At 44.5% G+C, this 24,783-nt stretch overlaps 4 protein-coding genes across 8 annotated transcripts; all 4 read left to right on the forward strand.

Moving 5' to 3' along the window:
- Positions 1-1,034: 1,034 nt before the first annotated feature.
- On the forward strand, positions 1,035-3,440 carry LOC100828435 (protein NUCLEAR FUSION DEFECTIVE 4). Its single transcript, XM_003559530.4, has one exon. It carries the CDS (start codon positions 1,232-1,234, stop codon positions 3,059-3,061), a length of 1,830 nt encoding a protein of 609 aa, XP_003559578.1. The 5' UTR covers positions 1,035-1,231; the 3' UTR covers positions 3,062-3,440.
- Positions 3,441-4,428: 988 nt separating this feature from the next.
- LOC100828739 (glycine-rich RNA-binding protein RZ1C) lies at positions 4,429-5,431 on the forward strand. Its single transcript, XM_003559531.1, has 2 exons — positions 4,429-4,539; positions 5,060-5,431. Exons 1-2 carry the CDS (start codon positions 4,429-4,431, stop codon positions 5,429-5,431), a joined length of 483 nt encoding a protein of 160 aa, XP_003559579.1.
- A 1,254-nt stretch (positions 5,432-6,685) lies between these two features.
- Positions 6,686-10,733, forward strand: LOC100827239 (glycine-rich RNA-binding protein RZ1C). 2 transcript variants are annotated; one of them, XM_003561288.4, is made up of 2 exons: positions 6,686-6,965; positions 9,710-10,733. In XM_003561288.4, exons 1-2 carry the CDS (start codon positions 6,855-6,857, stop codon positions 10,541-10,543), a joined length of 945 nt encoding a protein of 314 aa, XP_003561336.1. In that variant the 5' UTR covers positions 6,686-6,854; the 3' UTR covers positions 10,544-10,733. The 2 variants fall into 2 exon arrangements, with proteins under 2 accessions (XP_003561336.1, XP_024313049.1); XM_024457281.1 differs by lacking the exon at positions 6,686-6,965 and adding an exon at positions 7,476-9,218.
- A 6,286-nt stretch (positions 10,734-17,019) lies between these two features.
- Positions 17,020-24,135, forward strand: LOC100839164 (serine/threonine protein phosphatase 2A 57 kDa regulatory subunit B' beta isoform). Of its 4 annotated transcripts, none has more exons than XM_010233258.3 (3): positions 17,020-18,538; positions 23,018-23,344; positions 23,625-24,135. In XM_010233258.3, exons 1-2 carry the CDS (start codon positions 17,312-17,314, stop codon positions 23,342-23,344), a joined length of 1,554 nt encoding a protein of 517 aa, XP_010231560.1. In that variant the 5' UTR covers positions 17,020-17,311; the 3' UTR covers positions 23,625-24,135. The 4 variants fall into 4 exon arrangements, with proteins under 4 accessions (XP_010231560.1, XP_010231555.1, XP_003561298.1 ...); XM_010233253.3 differs by having other exon boundaries at positions 23,628-24,135; XM_003561249.4 differs by having other exon boundaries at positions 17,021-18,538; positions 23,646-24,135.
- The last annotated feature ends 648 nt before the right edge of the window (positions 24,136-24,783 follow it).

Raw genomic sequence — 24,783 nt, forward strand, 5'->3', positions numbered from 1 at the left:
TTGTTCCAGTTGAGTCGACGAGGGTTTGCTGATCTGGTGCTTCTGGAGCCCATCTCTAAATTCTGTCCCTGCACTCCTGTGTAAGAGGCTTCAAAAGCTTGCTTCTCCCGGTGAGAGTGGTGAAGTGATGTTGTGGTTGTCAAGTCAGCATGTCTAGCAGCCTGGGTGTGGATCTTGCCAGGGCAAACGGTGTTTACAAATCAAGGCAGCGGCCTCAAAAGAGGGTGAAGGTGGTCTATGAGGGATGTAGTAGGGTTTCCGGAGATCGACCGGGACCCACATGGAGTACATGTCAGAGTGTTCATGTTTGTGTGTGATTCGCTACCAAAGTTAGGGGCGGCCATTTCTGCTAGCCCATCCAATAGTGGTGTTGGTTTCTCTCTCCTTTTGGAAGTGGCGGAGTCTGTGGTACGGTGCCTCTTGCTTTTGTGTTCTTTTTGGGAGCCTCTCGGGTTCTTCTGTTCCATCTTTATTATGCATGTCGGATCTAGTTTCCTCGTCGGATGGCCTGAGAAGGAAACAACGGGTAGATATCATCTTCAGTGCCATCTATCAGTGTGTGGGGGTGTATTTGTCCGTGGTCTCCATCGCTTCATCGACCATGGAGGCTCCAGGTTCTTTTTATTTGTTTTTCGCCTTTTTCCCCTAATTAATAATCCGTCCCAACAATGATGGTTTGTCACTGGTTATGCAATGGACGAATCTTCTGATTGTGTACTTAGATTTAAACCTTTTGCTGAAAAATCAGACGTCTAAGAAATAGCCACACTCTTAGAATAATTCGAAGTTGATAATCAACTGGAGCTTTCTAAATAACTGATTGCTGCCTTTCTAAATTAGTCATGATGTGTTGTGCATGTCACTGGATAATTTTAGAAAGTTGGAAAATCACAACCCACTCATGTTTTCTGATATGTTCCACTTCAGCTTTTGCGGAAATAAGACATAAATCCGAAAGAGAATCTCACACGAGAAAATTCGTTTCTTATTTTCTCACGCCACTTAATTTGCTCATGTGACGAAATTGGAAGCCCAGAAACTCCACAGCGCTATTCCCTCCACAGGCTCTCACTGCATCTACCAGTGATCGACCCAGTAGTACATATATATAGCCAGAGCATGTAGAGAAATGCACACTCGTGGCAATTATAGTTGTTAGCTTAGGTCCACTTAGCCTGTCCGGAGCAGGCACGTAAACAGAGGAAGTTACAGAAGTACCAAATCAAGCGCCATGGTGTCCGCCGCCGGCGGCCAAAAAGTGGCGACGATGCAGTTCGCGTCGCACGTCCTGCGGGGCCGCTGGTTCATGTTCTTCGCGTCGATCCTGATCATGGCGGCGGCGGGGGGCACGTACATCTTCGGCATCTACTCCAAGGCGATCAAGACGTCGCTGGGTTACGACCAGCAGACGCTCAACACGCTGAGCTTCTTCAAGGACGTGGGCGCCAACGTGGGCATCCTGCCGGGGCTCATCAACGAGGTGACCCCGCCGTGGGTGGTGCTTGCCTGCGGCGCCGGGATGAACCTGGCCGGTTACCTGATGATCTACCTCTCCGTGTCCGGCCGCACGGCGCGCCCGCCCGTGTGGCTCATGTGCGTGTACATCGCCGTGGGCGCCAACTCGCAGTCCTTCGCCAACACGGGCGCGCTGGTGACCGCGGTCAAGAACTTCCCGGAGGACCGCGGGGTCGTGCTGGGCCTGCTCAAGGGCTTCGTGGGCCTCAGCGGGGCCATCTTCACGCAGCTCTACCGCGCCATCTACGGCGCCGGGGACGACGGCGCGTCCCTGGTGCTGCTCATGGCGTGGCTCCCCGCCGCCATCTCGCTGGTCTTCATCCCGACCATCCGTATCATGCCGCGCGCGTTGGGGAGGAGCCAGGAGGCGAGCGGAAGGGAGCGGAAGGCCTTCTTCTACTTCCTCTACGCGTCCATCGTGCTCGCCGTGTACCTCCTGGTGATGAACGTGGTGGAGCTGGAGGTGCCCGGGTTCCCCAAGCCCGCCTTCTACGTCACGGCCACCGTGCTCCTCCTGTTAATCTTCTTCCCGCTCGTCATCGTCGTCCAGCAAGAGCTCAAGACTTACCTCCAGCCGCCGACGCCGACCCCAGTTAATCTGACCATCACCGTGGACAACGACCCCAAGACGCCGGTAGAACCGGCGCCGGCAGAGTCGTCGACGTCGGCCTCGTGCTTCCAGGACGTGCTACGGCCGCCGGCAAGAGGGGAGGACTACACGATCCTGCAGGCGCTCTTCAGCGTGGACATGCTGGTGCTGTTCGTGGCCACCATCTGCGGCGTGGGGGGCACGCTGACGGCCATCGACAACATGGGCCAGATCGGGCAGTCGCTGGGCTACCCGCAGCGGAGCATCTCCACCTTCGTGTCCCTCGTCAGCATCTGGAACTACGCGGGGCGGGTGGTGGCCGGGTTCGCGTCAGAGTACGTGCTGGCACGCTACAAGATGCCCCGGCCGCTGGCGCTCACGTTGGTGCTCCTCCTGGCCTGCGTGGGCCACCTCCTCATCGCCGTGGGCGTCAGCAACGGGCTCTACGCGGCGTCGGTCATCCTGGGGTTCTGCTTCGGGGCGCAGTGGCCGCTGCTCTTCGCCATCATCTCCGAGGTGTTCGGGCTCAAGTACTACAGCACGCTCTACAACTTCGGCGCCGTGGCCAGCCCCGTCGGGTCCTACATCCTCAACGTCCGGATCGCCGGAAGGTTCTACGACAGGGAGGCGCTGCGGCAGGGAGGGAAGAGGGGCAAGGACCTGACGTGTATCGGGGTGCGGTGCTTCAGGGAGTCCTTCTACATCATCGCCGCCGTGACGCTGCTCGGCGCAGGGGTGTCGCTGCTGCTTGCGTGGAGGACCAGGGAATTCTACAGGGGCGACCTCTACGGCAAGTTCAAGGAGGTCGGCATGGTTGGAGTAGTGGAAGGGACGCAGCAAGCAGCGACGCCCGGCAGTGCTGCTGGCGTCACGACGACGACCAAGGATGCTACTTCTGGTAGTACGGGTGAGGCCCTCGACGCCAATAGCAGTAAGATTGATTCGACCAAAGAGTGAGATCCCAGATCAGTACTGGAAAACAAGGGTTAAATCATACGTATATGTGCCAATGTGTGTCATTTGTCGCGTAGCAGCATATATCGATCGATGTTTGCTAGAGCGTAGTGTGTACATGTAAATTGTGATACACTGATGTCATCAACCTGTGAGGCCGTGACACGTACGTGCTGATAAGTAGCGAAACCCACGTATCAACGGCACAAATAGCTAGCCAGTGGAATGTATATATAGGGCGAAACTATATATGTGGAGTGTCAGGCAGTTCTCATGCTTAATTTCACCCGGACGAAGAGAGAACCAGAAGCTGGTTTCTAGCCTTTCTCCGAGGTATTGTAAACACAAACACTGGTTAAAAAGACCGGCTAAGCTTTCGCGACCAGTCAGACTAGAAAGGGCCGTGCCACGTGTGGTTCTTGGATGGCTAGATAGCGGCAGGCAGTAAACAGCATGCATGCGTGGTGTGGCAAGGTTTGCCGTAATTTATGGCTCTACGCCCACAGCTGACATCGACGTACAAAGCAAAAAGAAAAAAGTGCCTAGGCCTCGCGGGCATGAATTTTAAAAAAAATCTTAAATCTTATTATCTTGGTCGAGGTAGGAGACATATCTAAGGCTCTCCACACTCATCCCTCTACATCATTCGTTCCGAAATTTAAAGCACAAAATTGATCCGATGACTAAACAATCAGTGGATTGATCCTGACTAAAATTCAGCCGACTTGTGCATAGCAAAACCGAAAAAAGATATTATATGAAACTGATCTACGTACTGCATTTCAATGTTCAGCTTTAAAAATAAAATAAGCCAAAAAGGCAAAATACTATTTGGTCTTTTTTTACTTTTCTTATAGAATCAATTTATCATGCACTCAATCTTCATCCAATCTGTTTAGCCCGAATGATTACCTTAAAATTGTTTGGCTAGAAAAGAAAAAAATGTTCTCAGTAACTATAATCAAAATGCATAAGTATCTCGTGAACTTTTAATTCCACCCATTAGATCTGAAATAAACGGATAATATGAAAGGTGAAGATATACTCCTTATACTTTTTTTCCTGGAACGCGTGATTTTGAGCGTAAGATTCAGAAACGCCGGGATGTATGGGATCCCCGACTGGAGGCTCGTTTGGTTTTGAGCGGAAATCTCGTCATAATTCAGACGATGTACATGGCAACCAACCAACGTCGATCTGGGAGTTGTATTTGACTCCCTCTAACGGTTGATTTACGAAATTTAACGGTGCTCCGATGTAAAGTCTCTGCCGCATCCAATTCGCTCAAGGCTCCTCCTCGATCAGCTTCCGTCTCCACGAACCCTAGTGGCCTAGTCCTCTTTCCCCCACGATTCAAAGCCGCGGGAGACATGGCCGGGAAGGAGGAGAGCCAGATCTTCGTGGGCGGCCTGTCGTGGTGTACCACCGAGCGCACGGTCGAGGGCGCCTTCCGCCGCTTCGGCAAGATCGTCCACGTTCAGGTGCTGTACTGTCCTTATTTGTGTGGTTTGCGATGCTTCATTTGTGCGATCGGTCGTTATACATGGGTTATCTGCATGTTTCGTTGTAAGTCGGCGATTGCATTTCCCATTTCTGGATCGTCGCTGGCTGAACCCTGTTCAATTCACCGTTAAAAACATAAAGTTGACTAATTGCAAAAGAAAAGCAAGCCCCTTAGTTTCAGGTTACAGTGTACTACTACCTGCTATCTTCGCTACAGACTTTGCAGGTTGCAGCTGCGTGACTGTTTCCGTGTTTTTCTTTTTCTTTTTCTTTTTCCTTAGAAAAAGTACAAGTTTTCCGGGTGTGCCAAACCACTTTGAAGTTTGAATTAAGTCGTCACACTCTACAGATTCAGATAAAATATTACTACTTGGAAATTGGAATGCCACATTTTTACGCATGTAGACACGACCGAGTTCCTCTGTTTTTTTTTTCTTTCAGATTGTCATGTTCCCCGATATTGACACTGAGTATTAATTTCTCGATGTACGTCCGCAGGTCATCACCGAGAGACACACGGGCCGCAGCAGGGGCTTTGGCTTCGTGATCTTCTCCGATCCGCGGGCAGCAATCGACGCCATCATGTGGATGCACAACCAGGAGCTGGATGGCCACACCATTACGGTGTTCTGGGCTAACCCGAAGGTTGATAATGCTGACGGCGGACGAGATGGTTATTGTGGAAGCGGTAGAGCCGCCGGCTTCGGCGGTGGCTGCTGCTTCGCGTGTGGCCGCCCTGGCCATTGGGCTCCCGACTGCCCCGACGCCGGCCGCTGTTCCGGGCGGTTCTCTTCAGATTTCACCGTTCGTGGCGGCTTCTTCTTCGAGGGGAAGCCGTTTCTCCGGAGTTCGATATGCCTCGGGTGGTGATCGTGTTGGCCACGGGTCCAGAGGTCCAGATGGACGTGGGTACGATGGGGATCTGCGTGGGAGAAGCTGCGAGAGGGGCAGGGTGCGTGGCTTCGGCGGCGGTCATGGCAGGAGCGCCTCGAGGGGGAGTGGGCACGGGAGGTGTGGAAGGAGGAGACACGGAAGGCGTCTCGAGGGGCGGCAGAGGCTGTGACAGGGAGCAGATTGTCACGACGACGGTGAGGTTTTCACGTGTCATCGTGTAGGTCCATGCAAGTGAGTCTCACGTGACATGGCCGGCACGCTTATAAATCCATGCGAATGGTTTGTTAAAACTTTTTCTTGGTGCCAACGGTTATAAATCCATCGCACTCGTTAAATTTTAGGCTAAAACTTTTTCTATTTCCTGCCAATGGTTTGTTAAAACATGATGGAACCTTCTTGTCTGTAACACCAATGTTCTGGCTGTTTGGAGATGTTTGGATGGCGTCTTGACGCTGAATCGCCTGGCTGGAGCGATGCCGGAGGCCCGGAGTAGCATGCGCATCTTGGTTGCTGCCTGTAAAATTATCTAGCTAGCCTGGCCTTAAAATCCATCGCGTAGTTAGCCGGAGCTCAGGCCTCCAAAATCGATCGCCTGACGCTAACCAACCAAGCACATCAATAAATAGTCACTTCGGTAGTTTTTTTAGCTCTAAGGCTCGGGCTCCGACCAAACAAAAAATATCAACCAAGCCTGGCCAGGCATAGAACTCTAGGATTCACATCCTATCAGGCAAGTAATTTTCTCAGGCATATCTCTGAGGTCACCAACCAAACGACCTCTCTTGGTGCATATAATTAGTTTATTCTCGGTAACAACTGTAGCAGCTTATCTTTGCATATCATTTAGTCATCCGAATATAAGTTGTTTCTTTTGCCTTTTGGATTATACACTTAGCCATTATTGCGACAAGGCAGGTCCAGAATATAAGTTGTTTCTTTTGCCTTTTGAATTGTACACTTAGCCATACTGCGGATAAACATGATATTTGAATTTAGAATTTAATTTCAAACCAAGTAAAGTCCTGTCAAATAAATTAGAAACGATAGCTGACAAACAACCTGTTTAGTTCTTTTAGTTTTCAGCTATAAAATATGTTCTTTTAGTTATTTTTTAAGGCCCCTTGTTGGGCTATCTGTACTCGTCCGGACAATAAACGAAGGCCCAACAAGGCCTCGCGGACAAGACTGCAAGTCTGCAACCCCAGTTATAAAAACTACAAGTGGCCCACAGCCCAAGCAAATCGAACCGGACGGAAGCCAAACCCTAGCGCTCGCTTCTTCTTTCTTTCTCCCCTCGTTCTTGCCGCTTCCGATTCCGTCGTAACCTCTTCGTCGCCGTTGTCGTCTCCTCCTCTTCTCACCAAAACCCTAATCTCAGCCGAGGTCGGAGGTACCGGCAATGGCAGGGAAGGAGGAGAGCCGGATCTTCGTGGGCGGTCTGTCGTTCCACACCGACGAACGCAAGCTCGAGGAGGCCTTCCGCCGCTTCGGCAAGGTGGTCGACGCGCAGGTATCGGACCGTCTCCGCGTTGCTCCGTATTATTTGCCGCATATATTTTATTTTTACTTTATGGATGTAGCTGCTAGATCTGTGCGATTAGACGGTGTGCTGGAAGAAAGATGAATCTGTTGTACATGGTCGGAGGGGGATTCCTTTTTTCTTCTTTTGCAGGGAATAGTATCATGCTGGTTTCGTACCTTTCTCTGGATCTGAACTAGGCACAAAGAGCTGACATGATTATTTCCTATGATTAGCATTGTTGCAATTCGCTAGCTAAAAGTAATGGGGTTTCTGACTTTTATCAGAAACTAATCTGACTTGATCTAGATCTTTTCAAACACTTCCATCTTCTGAAAAAAAGAATAAAACAAAAGGAGTGGAATTTATTGCTTAGGATACTTCTTCATATTGTACTTTTGTGTTCCTTTGTGGCCACATGAGGAATGCTCACAACTTTTGTTCGTTTCTACCTTCCACTCATAGTTTGGGGAAGCCACATTGGCAGGTTGATTTGTGGAGTTGGATAGAACTGGGATTGTTTTGTTGTTAAAGGATCAGCTTTGCACAGAACCATTGTCGGCGTACTATGTGCAGCAGGCACTCGCTACACTTTGAGGAGCAAACTTAGGGTCGAATTTGCGTAACAAAGAGGTCTTGCCGATGCTGTTCATTACAGTTAGATTCCTGCAGCAAATGATCTGTGAAATTTGGTCCTGTAAGCGGGGTAGGTTTGGTTGGTCATGCTGTTGTTTGATCTTCATTCAGAATGTGGTCTGATGGAAGAAACAAGGTGCTGTTGCAATAGTTTTGGTACTACTTCACAAGAAACACCTGCGGTGGACCTGTGGCTTTTGTGATTCTCTGCACGTCAGTTGTGAGCTGCAGTTTGGAAACAGCTCAACATACTGTTCACCGATTGGTATTTCACATGTGCTGCTGAAATCAACTTTGGCAGTTCATTGTTCTCGGAAGGGAACATGACAACAACTTTCATTTCTTTCAGGTTGAACTTGATTTGATTGTCTGATAAGATGCATAGTAAATTGGCTTTATGTTCTAGTGTTTGGTTGTGTTCACTATCCAGTCATCATGTACTCACTTAACGTCCCATGGCATCCATGCAATTAAAAATCTCATCTGTTGATGTGAGTGCCATAATTTGCTTACTCTGTCAGTACTCCTTAAATTGCAGGCTAGATTTTTTTTTTCTGTTTCCCGCCAATGGTTTGTTAAAACATGATGCAACCTTCTTGCCTGTAACCATGTTCTGGCTGTATTTTTGGTGCATATGATCAGTTTATTCTCTGGTAACAATTGTAGCAGCTTTTCTTTGCACATGATTTGGCCATCCGAATGTAAGTTGTTTCTTTTGCCTTTTGGATTGTACACTTAGCCATTTTTGCGTCAAGGTGAGTCCTAAAACATGTTTTACTGTGCTACCTTGGCCACCCAATAATTTAATTCATTGCAGCCAGTAAACTGTGTGTTAATAGTTGGTAACTTTTGTGATGAAATGTGAGCGGAGATGAATCTCCAGATTTGCTTGTGGTGCATCACTGCATTGTGTAGTGCTCATTGACTGATATTTGGAGGATAGCTGCTGAAACAATTTTTTTATGTTAGCACTTATCACAACCAGCACCCTCCTTTGACTCGTGTTTCATGCTGTCTGGGGTCTTCATGTGTTCTTTATGTGATTAGAAGAAGTGAGCTTATCTGCCAGACCAGCATGCCAGTGCTTCAGACATTTGTGACAGGCCTGCAGAGTAACTCACTACTCCCTTACAGTGGGATTTAATAGCGGATCTACCTACTGAACTGGTTTATATTTATAGACATAGTATGCTATGATATGAACCTTTGATCTTGAGGCACAGTTGGTTGGTAATATTTCCGTGGCAAAGGAAGTTGCTTGCTTCAACTTATAGTCGGTTAAGCGGTTTAGTTGGTATGAGATGTGCAGTGAGGATTGAAACACCAGAGGATTTCCAGAGGAATCTGGTAAGTAGGGGTCACGGTCAAAAAATTAGATGCGGTAGCAGCCAGCATTGTTGGTTTGAGCAGACAGAGTTACTTTTTTAGGTCCAGAAATGCCCAGATGTTCATCTGCTCTACTGCTTGTCAGTGACAAAGCGCTTTGCTGTCTGGGATATATTCAGTTACAGAGCTAGTTACAGTTACACTTGGCTATGTGACAGTTTTGATTCATTATGTTGAATAACTGAAATTCTGGAATAACCTAATCCGAATGCTGCTCCAAAGGTAATGGATCTGTTTTCTGTCAACCATCCTAAATTTGTCCACAAGTGATTTTTGCTACATGTGTGATCTATTTTGCACATTCATATCTTATATATGTTGTGATTACATTTTCATGGTGGCACCACTGTTCAATTGATAGTTAAGCTTTTGATTATTTATTTGGAAAGAAAGAAACATGGTCATTTTTAGGGTCCATGGCTGCAATACACTTGCATCTGTGCTAAGTGTTTTGATTTGTTTTCAAAGTTTTTTTTTCAAAGTACACATGTTCCTGTTTGATCTGTGTGACAACCTTTTCATAAGTTGTTATATGCTAGAGTCCATGACTTGAAATGGTGCGCCAACCCTGTTAGGTACTTTGATTCGTATTAGTATTTACTGAAATCAAATATTTTCTTGCCCTTAGCTCCATCTCAAATTTCATGCTGGTCAAAAGCTTACTATTTTTTGGCTCTTTATGTAGCCTGATTCATGAGTATTTCTTATTGTAGATCATGCTGGAGAGGCACACAAACCGCCACCGTGGGTTTGGCTTTGTGACGTTCTCAGATCCACGGGCAGTCGAGAGTGCTATTAGTGAGATGCACACCAAAGAGTTAGATGGACGGACCATTTCAGTGAACAGGGCGGAGCCTAAGATGAATACAGATGACACAAGGTACAGCAGTGGCGGCGACCGTGGTGCTGACCGTGGGGATTATCGTGGTGGTAAGGGTGATGGCCCACCCCCTGGCAATTGCTATCAGTGTGGTCGTGCTGGTCATTGGGCTCGTGACTGCCCTAATCCTGCTGGAGGTCGTTCTGGGCAATTATCTTCCAAGTTCAGTGGCGGTGGTGGCAGGGGAGACCGTTTTTCTGGATCAGATAGGTTTAGTGACCGTTACATGGATGATCGTTATGATGGTGGCCGTTATGGATACCGTGACCCTATTGATAACAGAGATAGGTATGATGGGGGCCGTGATCGTTATGCCAGTGACCGTTACCCATCTGGTGGTGATCGCTTTGGTGCAGACAGGTATGGAGGTCCAGACCGTTATCAGCCAAGTGGTTATGGTAGGGAGCGAGAGAGAAGCTACGAGAGAGATGCAGTGCGTGGCGGTGCTGCTTTTGACAGGAGTGGCCCAAGAGGTGGTGCAAGTTATGACAGGGATGGCCCAAGGGGCGGCATTGGTGGTGGCTATGACAGGGATGGTCCACGTGGAGGCGGTGCTGACAACTATGTTAGTGGAGGACCTGCTCGCTATGATGGAGGAAGTTACAGGGACAGACCTGGGCCATATGACCGTCCCAGCAGGGGAGGACGCTATGAGGATCGCTTCTAACGATCTTTTACAGTCAAGTTATGTATTTGTGTTTTAGTGTTTTCAGTTTGGCATGGCGTGAATGCTTAATGACTGGCACAGTTATTATCTATTATGTATTACAACTGGCACTTGAACTGGTGTAACACCCACTGGCTAAATTTTTCCAGCATACACTTTTCATGATGAGTTTAATTGTCATTTCCCGGTTCTTGGTGGATGGTTACCTTGCTGAACGCTTTTTATAGCCCTGGCATGTTATCCGGATCTGGATGTAAGAAATCGAAGCAGTCTGCTGTGCTTGCTGTAATACAAAACAGTGGCAGAAATTGTTTTCCAGAAGCCAAAAGGCAGGGATGTAGATGAATTGAGCCTGCAGAAGATGATCTACGTTAGGGAATCAATGAGTGAGCTTTTGAGCCCGAGCTGCTCCGACTGGAAATCTGATGTGCAAAACATGCTGATAGTAATATTTTGCTGAAAACAACAACTACCAGTAGAAGGTGAAATGTCGAGTTGGTTGTTTTCATTAGATCTCCTGTATCTGTAATGCCTCTTGCAAATTATGCTCGCGCAGATGATCTAATTAATAAGAGATTGAAATCTGGAAGTATTGACCTTGTTCTTGGCCTGAATTAGACTGCTATTTGTATTTCAGCCGGCTAGATTGAAATTTGGAAGTATTTACCTTGTTCTTAGCCTGAATTAGACTACTATTTGCATTTCAGTCGGGAAAGTGACGCAGACCCCCCCCCCCCCCCCTCTCTCTCTCTCTCTCTCTCTCTCTCTCTCTCTCTCTCTCTCTCTCTCTCTCTCTCTGAGCAGATGGAAGGAAGAGAAAAACTCGTCGAACCTGTAGAGCGGGTACAGTTTGTAGTCCAATCATCATAGCCAATGAGACCTGTCACCGTCTCCATATCTGTAGTGTCGTTGCATGACTTATCCAAAAGTTCTGCGTCCCTGTTTAACTTTATGTTCCAATTGGATAGGGCAATTTTTGTTTAACGTAGCCCACCTCTTTTATCGCTTGACACATGAGGGCCTAATCGCTCGTATATACATAAGGCTCGATTGGTGGTGGTTGGAGTATGCCGCGATGAACCTACTTCCATGAGCTCTTGTGAAAAAATAGCAATGAAGTAAGAAAATTAGGTTATCACATATTCCCTTTTTTTAGTTGTACAAGTAGCGGTTGCAAGTTTTCACAAATTTGTACATTTACATTTTTAAATCATACTCCCTCCGTCCACAAATAAGTGTACGTTCGGGAATTTCAAGAAAATTAAGAAGTGAGATCGGGAATGTGCCAACCACAATCTTTCTCTTCTTTAATTTTCCCACCTCCAATGAGGTAAGTGCATGAAGAAATGTCATTGGATTTTAATTCTGTGCAATGAGAGAGAAACAACTTTTTTTAGTCTAAAGTGATTTGAAATAAAAGTACTCTTTTGTGGACAAATTTTAAACCCAAACGTACACTTAGAGCAAGAATAATAAGGTGATGTAAGCAGGCTATAAGGATTTAAATATTATATCATCGCTTAGTTGGAGGAGAGAGAAAAGGAAAGAGAAGAGAGGTGGGCTACTAACTAATAGCCAACTGCAGCACGTGGCTCTAGATACTATGTAAGAGTACAAAGTGGGCCAAGTATTTTTAAATTAGCACAACGTTATAGCTAACTATTGTACATGTTGCTTATTAGATTGGCTATAGATGACATGGCATGGCTAATAGCCAGCAGTTGGCTCTATTATTAATTTTGCTCTTATTTGTGGACGGAGGGAGTTAGCTATTAGTTAATCATTATACTCTTATTTTCTAGGCTAACCATTTTAACTTTTAATGCTATTGGCTGAAGTTCCAAGACTGAGAAATCACAACAAATTTCTTGGATGCCGTCCTAATTGAATCTACTCATATGTTTTTCCTGATTTCTATGAAATACTTGGTATTTCTTGGCTTAGCTTAAGACTACAAAGGAGACATATTCCTTCCGTCCACAAATAAGCGTACTTATAGGTTTGTTCTAAATCAGAAGTATTAAGTTATGTCCAACTTAATTGGAAAATGACACTAAATTAGTATTATTAAATCTGTTTCGAATTTATTTTCATAATATACCGATTTGATGGAATACGTGTTGCTACAACAAAGTTGGTCAAACCTAAAATGTTTAACTTAAAACAAAACCTAAAAGTAAACTTATTCATGGACAGAGGGAGTAGCTGTTATTTTGGCTCAATTCCAATTGCTGGGAATATCATGAATTATAGCTGATTTTAAGCTCAGTAAAATAGACTGCTTATTTCCCGTCATAACGACCTTAACTAAAACAGCGGTATAAAGTGCCATATGCCCATACCTGGCCTTTAGCGCTAACGAAACTATAATGTCATTACAGCTAAGTAACCATGATTAGAACTCAAAAGTATTTTTTTCCTCGTGCTTGGTTTTCTCCAAAGTTTATAAAAATTCATAACAATCTAATTGTTTTTCTCATTTGCAATCTTATGTTTTTCCTTAAGAAAAAACTTTTCTCACGGAAAGGTCTATAGAATTTAATCACACAACTCGACTAGTTGAAATCGTTTATAACAGGTAATAAACTTTGAAGTTCAGATTAAAAGCAATGTTTAACAATTTTACATTTAGAGGAAAACAAGACTTGTCCTTACAAAATTAAATGTCTCGAAATGTTGATATAGGCTCTACAAGTTTGAGATCATTATGATCAAAGTCTTCTTCGTGCATGTCTTTCTCTCGCTAGCTCAATGATGCTTTTGGTATTATGGTGGATTATAATAATCTGGTTTATCTAACTATTTATTCCAACTCACATGGTTAATCAACATTTCCTTACTTTCTTGGTGGATCTAATACATTGTACATCACATGCAAATCGATAACACCTAAAAGCCTTTTTAAGAAATCACATTAGATAAGATTACTCGGGTGTATGTCACCTAAAGTTTATATTAGGGAAAGTAAAATGGTACAAAAGATTGTCTTCTCTTGTACATTTCATGTAACATCCCAAATTTTCAAAAGTTTGCATCATGCATTTGCATTCATGAGCATCATGCCACCTGTGCATTTTAATCACATTTAAAGCCTTGGATTTAAACCTTAAATCTCAATAACAAAGTTTCTCTTTATTTGAACCTCGCGTTTTATTTCCCTTTTGCGAATTGGATTTCAACCCAATAAGGTTTTGTCAGTAAAAGGGGTTTATTGCATTAGTTATGCTACCCCATGTTTTTTAGTACTTAATTTGGAGTTGACAACTATTTTATTTTATTAGTTACAGAGCCCTAAATGCAAGTTTAGGGGAAAAGTATTTTTATACATTTTATTTTGAAGGGAATACAACCTCAATAGTAAGATCATGTGAAGATATGATTTTACAAAAAAAATGGATTTATTTGGTTGGATTTGGAGTTCTAAATCAAAAGTTATAAACAAAAAAAGAAAAGAAAAAGGAAAAAAAAGAATCAGACTGACCCAACTGGGCCGGCCCACTACCCGCCGAGCGCTGAGCCAGCCCAGCTCCGCGCGCGCCCGAGCCGCAGCTGCTGCCAGGCGGGCCCCGCCTGTCAGCCGTCGTCATCGTCTTCAACGGCCAGGCCGATTTCCCCGCGCGCGACGCTGAGTCCGTGACGCCCACGAACTCCCCTCCGATTCTTCAGCGCCGCAAGCTTATCCCCGAGACGTCCGCGTCACTATAAATCCCCGACCCCCTCTCTCTTTACCCCATGCTCTCTCACTAAATCTCGTGCCCACGCTGCCGAAATCTCTCGTCGGATTTTGCATCTGCCGCCGCCGACAAGCCACAAGGTCAGAGCCGCCGCCGCTTGCACCTTTTCTTTCCACTCTTCTGTGCACATCTTTTGATGCTACCTATTTTATTTTTGAAGCACCGCGTCGCCAGATCGTCGTTAAGTCGAAGCTCGCCGCCGCTGACGATCGTCCCAAGGAGCTAGCCCCAAATTCCGTCCACCCCGAGGAGAACAGCCGCCGCCATCTCCTTTGTCTCATCACGCCGCCCCACTTTGACCGTTTTCCCGAGCCCGAGAACCCACCGGAGCGCCTCGCCGCCGAGTTCCCAAGCCGCCGCCGCCGCCTCACCTCGCCGGAGTCCTAGCAGCCGCCGGTAAGCCCCGGTTCAATCTTGTCCGTCCGATTTGATTCAACGGCTAGGATTAGATCACTTAAGACCCGAACCGGTATCAACCAATTAGAAAACGACACGTGTCAGCCTATTTTAATAAAACATATCACCGGCCGAAATTAAATTTGCGGAAAAGTCCCTGTAACTTCAAACACTCGTAACTTTAAAACTGTTTGGCCAAATTTATTGATCCACACCTTTCTGGAATCCTCATGAGGAATCTTTTGGAACTGTTATTTTTCAAATTTGAACAACCTTATCAGTGTCAATTTACAGAAAGTCTTTTAATGCTATTAATTCATATCAATTATTCTAAAAGTCTTTTTTGCATGAAACCAACTTTCAAAATTCTCGTTTTTGTGCCCTCTGTATAGTAGGACCAGAGAGTAGGGTTTTTGAATTAAATTGATGTCATGTTCAATTGAATCAAACCAAAATCATGTCACATGCTTGTGTTGCATCATGTCATATTTTCTTTGTGTTGGATTGTGTGTTTATGTGTGTGTATGTTTGTTTTGTTTAGTTCTTTCGAAGGATGATTGTTGTTCGTGTGACGAGTGTAACCAATACTCTAGTGAAGAAGGCAAGTTCACTTTGACCATGATCCTACTATTCTTATTTTAAATTCTTATGCATTCGGGTTGTTGTAGAATGCATTGATAGGATTATTATTGTATCTATGCTAGCTATGAGTTCTTAGTAGTATAAATTATCCTCGCCATTACCCTTTCACCAATAGCAGTAGTTGAATGCTTAGCCATGCTATTTTAGTATACCTGGTTGGGATCACTATACTATGATGTTGATGTTGAAAAAGTATTTTCAAAGTATGGCTAAAACAACTATTCAATGAACCATCTTGGGTGGGCTGCTTTGAGATGTTCAGCGGGAATCCAACGTTAGGTCTATTTCTATGAGTCGTCTCACCGTGGATTCGGGAGCGCCTGCGTTCGCATAATCGTGGAATGCCACCTGGGGTATATAGAGACTGGACTAGTTTCCTATTTAATTGCTTCCAGTACAACCACATGCTAATATGGGCTCTGACTTGACGGAGTAAGGAACCCATATTTGAGGGATTGTGATGACGTAGAATGTGTAGGTGGGAGCGTGGGTCTCTCAGGTGGTTTGGGGGATTACTTCTGAAAAGTATCGTAATCGATGCCATTGCTATTCTACCCTGAGGACATCAATGCATTAACACGTTGGTTTCTTGTGGATAAAGTGTACAACCTCTCGAAAGTGTCAAACTAAGTAATTAGCCTCTCCCCGGTCATGGACAAATTTGAGCAGCTAGATTTGGGAGGAAGGTCTCACTCACTCCAATTTCATAGGAGCGCTGTCGATGTCTATCCGGTGTCCATAGTTTAACAGGAGCATTGGTGTGTCTACCCAATGTCCAATAGAGTAACAATTATATGCTTCAATTGTAGTTGGAAAAACTATGTTTTGCTTCCATGCAAAAAGCCTGAATCTCATTCAGTCAAATATTGCATGTATTTGATAGGTCTGTTATAATCCCTTTAGTGAGCTTGCCAATACATCCAATGTATTGAACCCCTAGTGGCAACCTTTAAGGTTGCAGGTGCTTCCGACGACGAGTAAGGTACCGTTGTGTTTTGGGTTACGAGTATACATTCCAACATGCTATCCCCGTGGTGTTGTTGTGGCTCATCTATCTTTACCGTTTCGCTGTTCTAAAACTCTCTTTTATTTATGCTGACCCATGGGGTTATGCAAAGTTGTAAGGTACTCTTAAATTCTGGATCTTTGCGATGTACAAATTACTTTGATCTTTGTATTTTGATATTACATCTTGAAACTATGTGTGCTAGTGAGTCGATCCAAAGACTAGCACTGTAAGCACAGAGATCAAATCCTTTACGGGCCCGACCGCTTCATTTCATGTCATTAAGAGAAGACAATAAGACATGTTATGCGATAAGCTATGTTCTAGTTCATATCTTACCATTAAGGCTTAATGTGGATATAATAAAATAAATGCGAAGAAAAAGATGAAATATGATGATAAAATTGTTTATTCTTTTATGAATAGATCGTCTCTTAGTTAATAGAAGCCTCACATGTGTTTTTTTCATTTCTCTGTCTTTCACATTAGCATTATTATATATGACATTGTTAAAAGAAATTGATATCACCCCGTTGTGTATGTCCTTACCTAGCCTTTTATCCGGTCATCAAAGTAAAAGAGAAAGAGTTTTTCGTTTGTGGAAATAATAATACATAACGTAAAACGGAGTAAATAATGCCCTCCTTGAAATACCGCAGGAAAAAAAAGCCCTCCTAGAAAATACAAAAAAAAAGGACCCATGCCTCCCCTTGTTGTCTTCCTCCCCTCTTTGATCCTCTCCTCCTCCTGTCTCTTCCCCCAAATAACCAGCGAATTCACCATGCCGCTTCCTCCCCTCCGCCGCTCGCCGCCCCTTACCGGCTGAGCCCACCTCCCCCTCCGCCGCTGCCACCGGGTCCCCCCGCTGCCACCGGGTCCCCACACCCTCCAAATCCCCAAATCCCCCAAGTACGGGAAGGAAGGGATTGATCGACCGATCGATCGATCCATCCGCCGCCGATCTCCTCATCCTCCGCCTCCGCCGCCGCCATGTTCAACAAGATCATCAAGCGCGGTAACCGCAAGGGGACGCGCTCCGAAGGGGCCGAGCCTGCCGCGCGCCCCGCGGCGCCATCGTCCTCGTCCGGCGGCGCCGGGGCGGCCGCGCCCGTCACCGTCAACCACGCCTCACGCGCCTCCGCGCCGTCGCCGTCCTCGCCCACCTCGCCGCACGTCGCTCCCTCTGCCTTCCCGGCCGTCCCCGCGTCCCACACCTCGCCGCCGCTCCTCGAGCCGCTCCCGCTCCTCCGCGACGTCGCGGCCGCTGACCGCCCCGGGCTCCTCCTCCGCAAGCTACGCCTCGTCGCCGCGCTATTCGACTTCTCCGACTCCCTCAAGCACCCTCGCGAGAAGGAGGCCAAGCGCCAGGCGCTCCTCGAGCTCGTCGACTACGTCCAGGCCCCCGCGGCCGCAGCCAACGCCAACGCGCCTGCGCGCCTCCCCGACAACGTCCAGGAGGCCCTAATCGCCGCCATCTCCGTCAACATATTCCGCCCTCTGCCCCCCGCGCCGTATGAGTCTGCTGCCGCGATTGACCCTGGTGCCACCCCGGATGATGAGGAGGAACCCTACCTTGACCCGGCTTGGCCACACCTGCAGCTTGTCTATGAGCTCCTGCTCCGGTACGTTGTGTCTCCTGACACAGACACTAAGATTGCTAAGCGGTATGTGGACCACGCTTTCGTGCTCCGCCTCCTCGACCACTTCGATTCTGAGGACCCCCGCGAACGTGAGTATCTCAAGACTGTGCTCCACCGCATCTATGGCAAGTTCATGGTTCATCGCCCGTTCATCCGCAAGGCCATCAATAATGTGTTCTATCGGTTCATCTTTGAGACCGAGCGCCATAATGGTATTGGCGAGCTCCTTGAGATTCTTGGTAGCATAATCAATGGCTTCGCTCTGCCTATGAAGGAGGAGCACAAACTGTTCCTCACCCGTGCGCTCATCCCACTACACAAGCCCAAGTCTGTTGGTATCTACCACCAGCAGCTGTCCTACTGCATTGTCCAGTTCGTTGAGAAGGACTACAAACTTGCAGATGCTGTGATCAGGGGCCTGCTCAAGTACTGGCCAGTCATAAATTGCCAGAAGGAGGTGCTGTTTTTGGGGGAGCTCGAGGAAGTGCTCGAGGCGACACAACCTACGGAGTTCCAGCGGTGCATGGTGCCGCTGTTTAAACAGATCGGACGCTGCCTTAACAGTTCCCATTTCCAGGTATTTTTTTGTCTCCGATAATTTCATATCTACTTGCTGTTATATTTCTTTAGGATGCTCCCAAAAATATGATTATGTAGGTAAGTGTGCTATGATATATTTGTTCCTATCCCATTGTGAAGAAATGGGTCATGCATAATTGGAAATGTGCTTGTTTGTGATAAGCGCTATTTGCATAATTACATGGGGATGGAAAATTCATTTTGTAAGACACGCACTGTAGGTGCTAGGAAAAAACTTTTTTTTTAATACCATCTGTCCTGTGCTCTCTGCAAAATAAATTAAACTTTAGCTCCTAACGGAAGAGTATTGAGAGTATCATCTGGTGAGATATGAAAAGGCTGTCTTCTTGCTACATGTATGGACCAAATCCTTTTTGGGAGTGTGTGCAAACAGGTTCTTTTGTCAGAGTGGGGTTTTGCTTTCCGCATTTTTAATACTCCATACTTGTTTTGGTCTGTGGTGGATAAAAATAAACAAGCAACCTGGCTGCTACAGTGGAATAAAAATTGAGGAATAAGTGTAAAGCAAATCAGCATGTACAATCAACATGCTTTGGCAGTGTTTGTGAAAAAAATGTTAATTGTGAATTGAACCCTACATATCCGAATGCACTTAACCTGTCACTTGTTTTCTTCCTGTTATCCCATTGGTGGTCTTTTTGCGCCTTTGATCTGTTAGTAAACTATTAAGCACTCATGCCTATATCATGAGCAGAACTTTGGAGGCTTGTTGAGATTTTATGATAATCTATATGTACTCTCAAGTCTTAACCATAGAAGCCAGGAACGGGGGTCGACAGCGTGTCCCCTGATTTCAGTTAGTTCTCCCAATGGAGTGTCCAGGTCAATGTGGGATAACATTAGTTGATGGTCAGGGCATGACCCCAAGCAAGCAAGTGCAATGCAGGTAAACAGTGACGGAAGTAATATTGAAGACGAAACCAAGCTTCAGTCGGTTCGCTTGTTGTTGCCGCTGCTTTAGTTACTGCATGCTGTTATCGGCATCCATCACCGGCCCTCTGAAGTTGTTGCTTGCTGCCACAAATTTATTCTTGGACGAAACCCTTTCATCTGGGTGGTAGGAAGAAATAGCTGACTTGATATGGTTCCATGTTGGGCTGGGAAAGTGGGCCAGGCTGCTTTGGTTGTTGCGAAGCAGTCTGGTCCACTCCGAATGTGTATTTTCTGCAATTAGTTGCCGCCACACCCCATATGGCATGTGACACTTCTGATTTTTTTTTTTTGAAAACATCTAGACGTAGCTTATGGTGTATCTTGTGCACCTACAAATCATCGACCATATGTGGCCTATGCAAAAAAGAGAATAGATAAGTGAATAGTATCCTGTAGTAATCACATGTAGCTTGTCTTTTTTGTGCAGACCACAAATAATCATATTTTTGGATGAAATTTGCATGTGTGCAAGATGTAGCCTAATCTACATTCATGAGTTTTTTTGACATTTTTTGAAAACTTAGAAAGGACACTTATAATAAGGGGTGCAGGCACAACTACTTGCAGGTTATAGTTTCCCAGTCCAGTAACTTCTGCATTTCCTTTATTTCCTGTATTTTTTCATTTGTGTCTTGTACTAGTAATAAGAATTTACTCCTCATCTTGCCTCATTCCAAAGAGTTACCATCCCTCATTGCACAACCCTGCTGCTCAACCCATATGACCCGGTTTCCTGGCAAGTATGGTCTTAACAGCGAATAGTACTCCTTCCAAGTTCCAATCCATAATAAGTGTCTCAGATTTAGTACAAATTTGTACTAACTTTGTACTAATTCTGAGACACTTATTATGGATCGGAGGGAGTATTTGTTAACCAGCGTTTATTGGAATATTGCGCTAGACATGGGTACTGTACTAGGTATCTTTGTTAGCATCAAATTGTGTATGGATTAAATGATGGATACAATTGAAGATAAAAGAGCAACATTTGGAGGCAGATCTGCACAGTACTGCCTCGTAGATCAAGGGAAGCTACCTTTGGTCTTTTTGTGTCTTGTTTGTTGTTTTTATATAGTTGTTGATACCTAATGATTCATATGTCCGACGTATGCCTCTCTTCATGCAAATGACTGCAGTATTTCTCCAGGTTAATCAGAGCACACACTTATCATGTCCAAATATAGGATAAAGAAAGACCCTTTTGAATGTAAATCTTCACCATCTAACTTATATTGATCAGTTTGTTGGTGGAATTTTGAGGTTAACTGGAGATCTTTGCCTCTATTATGGCGAAGAGGGAAATATGCATGTGGAGAGAGGGAAGTTGGTGGTACTCCCTCCTTCCCATATTAAGTGACTCAAATTTACCCAAATATGAATGTATCTATGCCTAAAAAGCATCTAGATACATGTAATAGAAAGTCACTTAATATGGGACGGAGGGAGTATTTTTTTTCTTCATACTCCCTCCGTTCCTAAATTCTTGTCGTGGTTGGAGTCGTGGTTTGAACTCAAACCACGACAAGAATTTAGGAACGGAGGGAATATTTCATACATTGTGTTTTGGAGATGTCTGCGTTAGGGCATTTGTTAATATAATGTGCCCTCATGGTAGTTTCATAGTTGTACTTTTACAAGTTGACCTGCTCTGTGGGTATTCTGTGGGAATTTACTCATAGGTGCTTATAAATTGTTACCTCTGTTGGTGATTTGGCAGCATTTAGTATTATTTATGCCAGTAATTTTCATGTATGTTTCATTCCGAAGTACGTCATCCATAAGGCATGCAAGCCATCTTTTATTTTCCTATTGCTAGACATTGCTGTATGTGAGTGGACTATTGAAGCTGAACTAGCAGAATAACCCTCCAGAGCGTACGAGTTCCACTGCTACAATTCTTTTTGGCAAGAATGTATTCTGAAATTCAAATTCTATCCATTTAGATTATTTTTTTAGTCCAAACTGAGCTCTGTGTCATAAGAAGTCTACTATTCTCAACGATGGTGATGACCATATCTTTAGAGTTAGTTCGATCTTGCATATTTTTGACCAGTTGATTAAACATTGAAGAACCTAATTGTTTTGTAGGTTCTAGATGCTAGAATCTGATTCTTGTTACATGCTAGTTTCCAGCATTTTTAATGATTATGCAAGTGTGGGCATCATGTTCTTGTAAGTTCACTTTTGGCCCCTGAACTTTCACCGAAGTCCACACTTGGTCGTAAAACAGTGAAACCCTCCGAAACTGAACCATGATCATTTCTGCAATCGCCATAATGCAATGCTGGTGGGTTTTGGTGAAGAATAGTGGTTCAAACTTTAAACTATTCTCATATTGCAAGAAATCTGGAAGTTTCTCAGTCCCACTATTCCATGCCTATAGATAATTTCTCAATTATGAAATTTTACCTTCTTGTTTATTTTCTAGCAAAACTTCACTATTTGTTTCTCTACCCATTTGCAATATATTGGACACCTTGTACTAGGTTTGCCCAAATTTCTAGCTGCCAGTGAAGTTAAATTCTCTTCATGGTCCCATTGCCAGGACCCTGGTGCTGCCAAAATTGAATGCAGTTACTTTCCTGCCACTTTGTCTGCTTTCATGTCTTGTTGTTTCACTGAACTATCACTCGCTGACCTTTTTGTATTCCTCATTGAAACCGTCACCCCCTGACCATTCATACTAGATTTATTCTCAATCCTTTTCTCTTTGGTTCCTTTTAGTTGGAGGAGATTTGAATTCAGATAGCCCATCTAGAAGCTATATATGTCATCGATGTTAGGAGTGTCTTCGTGTAGTATGCTCAAACTTAGTATCATATGTTCGCTTCCTGATAACTGCGCACGTAACTGGGTTTCTTCTGTGTGCATTTAAAACAGTATGTTTTGGATTCTGACATATTTTATGCTGAGTTGTTTCTGCTTTCTAATATGCTCTCTGATTGCCCTTTGTCCTGTAAAAAGAGCTTCCTGGTTAGGCTCAGCAGTTCATGTATGCTTGATAATTAAAACTGTGGTTGCCATCATTTTCAATCTGCACAAGCAGTGGCAGTGTTATGTTTCTGAATGTGCTATTGTCAATGACATTTTGAGCAATATTTGTTTGATCATTTTCTTTTTGGATGATTATATAAGTAAAATAAAATTGCTCGGAGCAAGGTTTGTTCAGGTGTGCTATCGGTCATTCCCATTAGATTAACCCTGGAATCCTGTGATACTGGGCTAAGTCCTGTAACTCCTGTTAAATGTTCAGGTGTGCTGTCAGTCATTCTCATCACACTATTTGGTTTGTTTCATGCTACACTAATTCAGTAAACATCCTTTTGTTTTCTTGATTCACACAGTGGCATCATCTATTTGTTTGCATTTATTTTTCTTTTTTTTAATGAATCACGGAGTTTAATAACTGGTGTTGCTGCTTTTGTTTTCTTGATTCACACAGTGGCATTCAGTGGAATATGAATGGCCACTTAATTTCTCTGATATCTTTGCTTGATTGCTGATGTTGATTTTGCATTCGTAGGTTGCTGAGCGGGCTCTGTTCTTATGGAACAATGATCACATTGTAAGTTTGATTGCCCAAAATCGGGGTGTTATATTTCCAATAATATTTGAAGCACTTGAGAGGAACATACAGAGCCACTGGAATCAAGCTGTCCATGGTCTCACCGCAAATGTACGCAAGATGTTTTTGGACATGGACAGTGAGCTATTTGAAGAGTGCCAACAGCAGTACATTGAGAAACAAGCAAAAGCCAAAGAACTGGAAGAGCAACGAGAGTCGGCATGGAGACAATTGGAAGCTGTTGCTGCCAAGGCTGCTGGAGATGACATGGTTTTGGTCAACTAGGTAATATATTCCCCTGCTCCATTTGTTTGTTAGTGATTGTGTCCCTAAGATGCTTTTTAGTCTTGTAAGTTAAAACTCTATTACCGCTGGCTATGCTGTGTTCATCACGTTGCCACCTTTTGTACTGCTGACTTTTTGTTTTAATTTGGTCATGGCAGTCCACAAAAAGATGGAATATGTTTGTGTATCGAACTTCCCATTATTTATGGACATTTACTTTAGTAATTTCAAGTAAAACTTATCTATACCCACATCCATAAGTACGCAAACATCGTTTCAGAAGATGTTTATGCTTGCTCAGATGATCGGTGCCCACAATCTGACAAGCATCCATGTGTACCTACCTGTCAACTCCATATCAATGTTGGTTGCTGTGCGCCCGTCTATCTTTGATGGCTTGGAACGTGAAGGTCAGTGTTCCTCAGGTCTAAGCGATGATTGCTAAGTCGAAAGACGATGATGGTAGCAGAAGCCAATTCTTCCTATGCCCAATGAGGTTCTGCTATGGTACCCAACTCTTCTTTTCTTCAACTCCTTTCCTAGTTACTTTTCATGAATGAATAATCAGACCTTGTATTAATCCTTCATTGTTTGCCCTAGTTCGCTACCCACAATTGGGAGAATGCAAGTAGAAAAATGAGTGAGCTAGATGTAAGCTCATTCTTTGTTTCTTTCTCTTCTTTTTTCTTTGGAGATATTTTAAATTCGTCATGTTGTACGAGTATCATCACAAATGGAGATGAAAACTGCTTTAATTTAGTGTGTGGTTGATGCTAATACCATCAAGATAATGTCTCGTGCGTAGGAATGGCTTTATTCTTCTGCTGCAGATGTTTAGGTTTTGGTGGTTGCCAGTGCTTCTTTCACGGGTGCTGGATTAAAACCACTATGTTTCCTTTTTGTAGTATTTAGTCGCATGTTTTATTAATTTGTGGAATTACCTATTATCTCCCTGTCGTTTTCATTTCCAAATGTAGACCTCTCTCACACTAAATAGTTCTTCGCTGCTTCCCTTAGTTTAATATTGGTCATCTATTTTCATCAAGTCTCCGGTTCATTTTCAAAAAACATGTTGGCCTCGGAGTGAAGTTTGAGTGAAACCACCAAATCAGAATGAAACATTAATGAAAATTTAAAGTTTCGAAATTCATTCATATTTTATTCACTAAAGTTTTACCTCGTCTCACAAAGATTTCAAAGTTACTAATATCTTATTTCGGTTGTGAAATGGTAGTGAAACCGGAGTGAAATTCCAGTGGAGATCGCTGGCAGTTGTAATGGATGGAACTGGATTCATTTTCCCTTGCTTTTGAGAATCGTTTGATTGTTTTAGACGGATATCACGAGGGACCTCACAGATGGGATATGGTACTCAAGATATCAACAGTCAAAACCCTGGAAAACAAGATATGAGTATTTCGTGTGAACTACTGCTTGTA

Source organism: Brachypodium distachyon, chromosome 1 (assembly GCF_000005505.3).
Source record: "Brachypodium distachyon strain Bd21 chromosome 1, Brachypodium_distachyon_v3.0, whole genome shotgun sequence".
NCBI lineage: Eukaryota > Viridiplantae > Streptophyta > Magnoliopsida > Poales > Poaceae > Brachypodium > Brachypodium distachyon.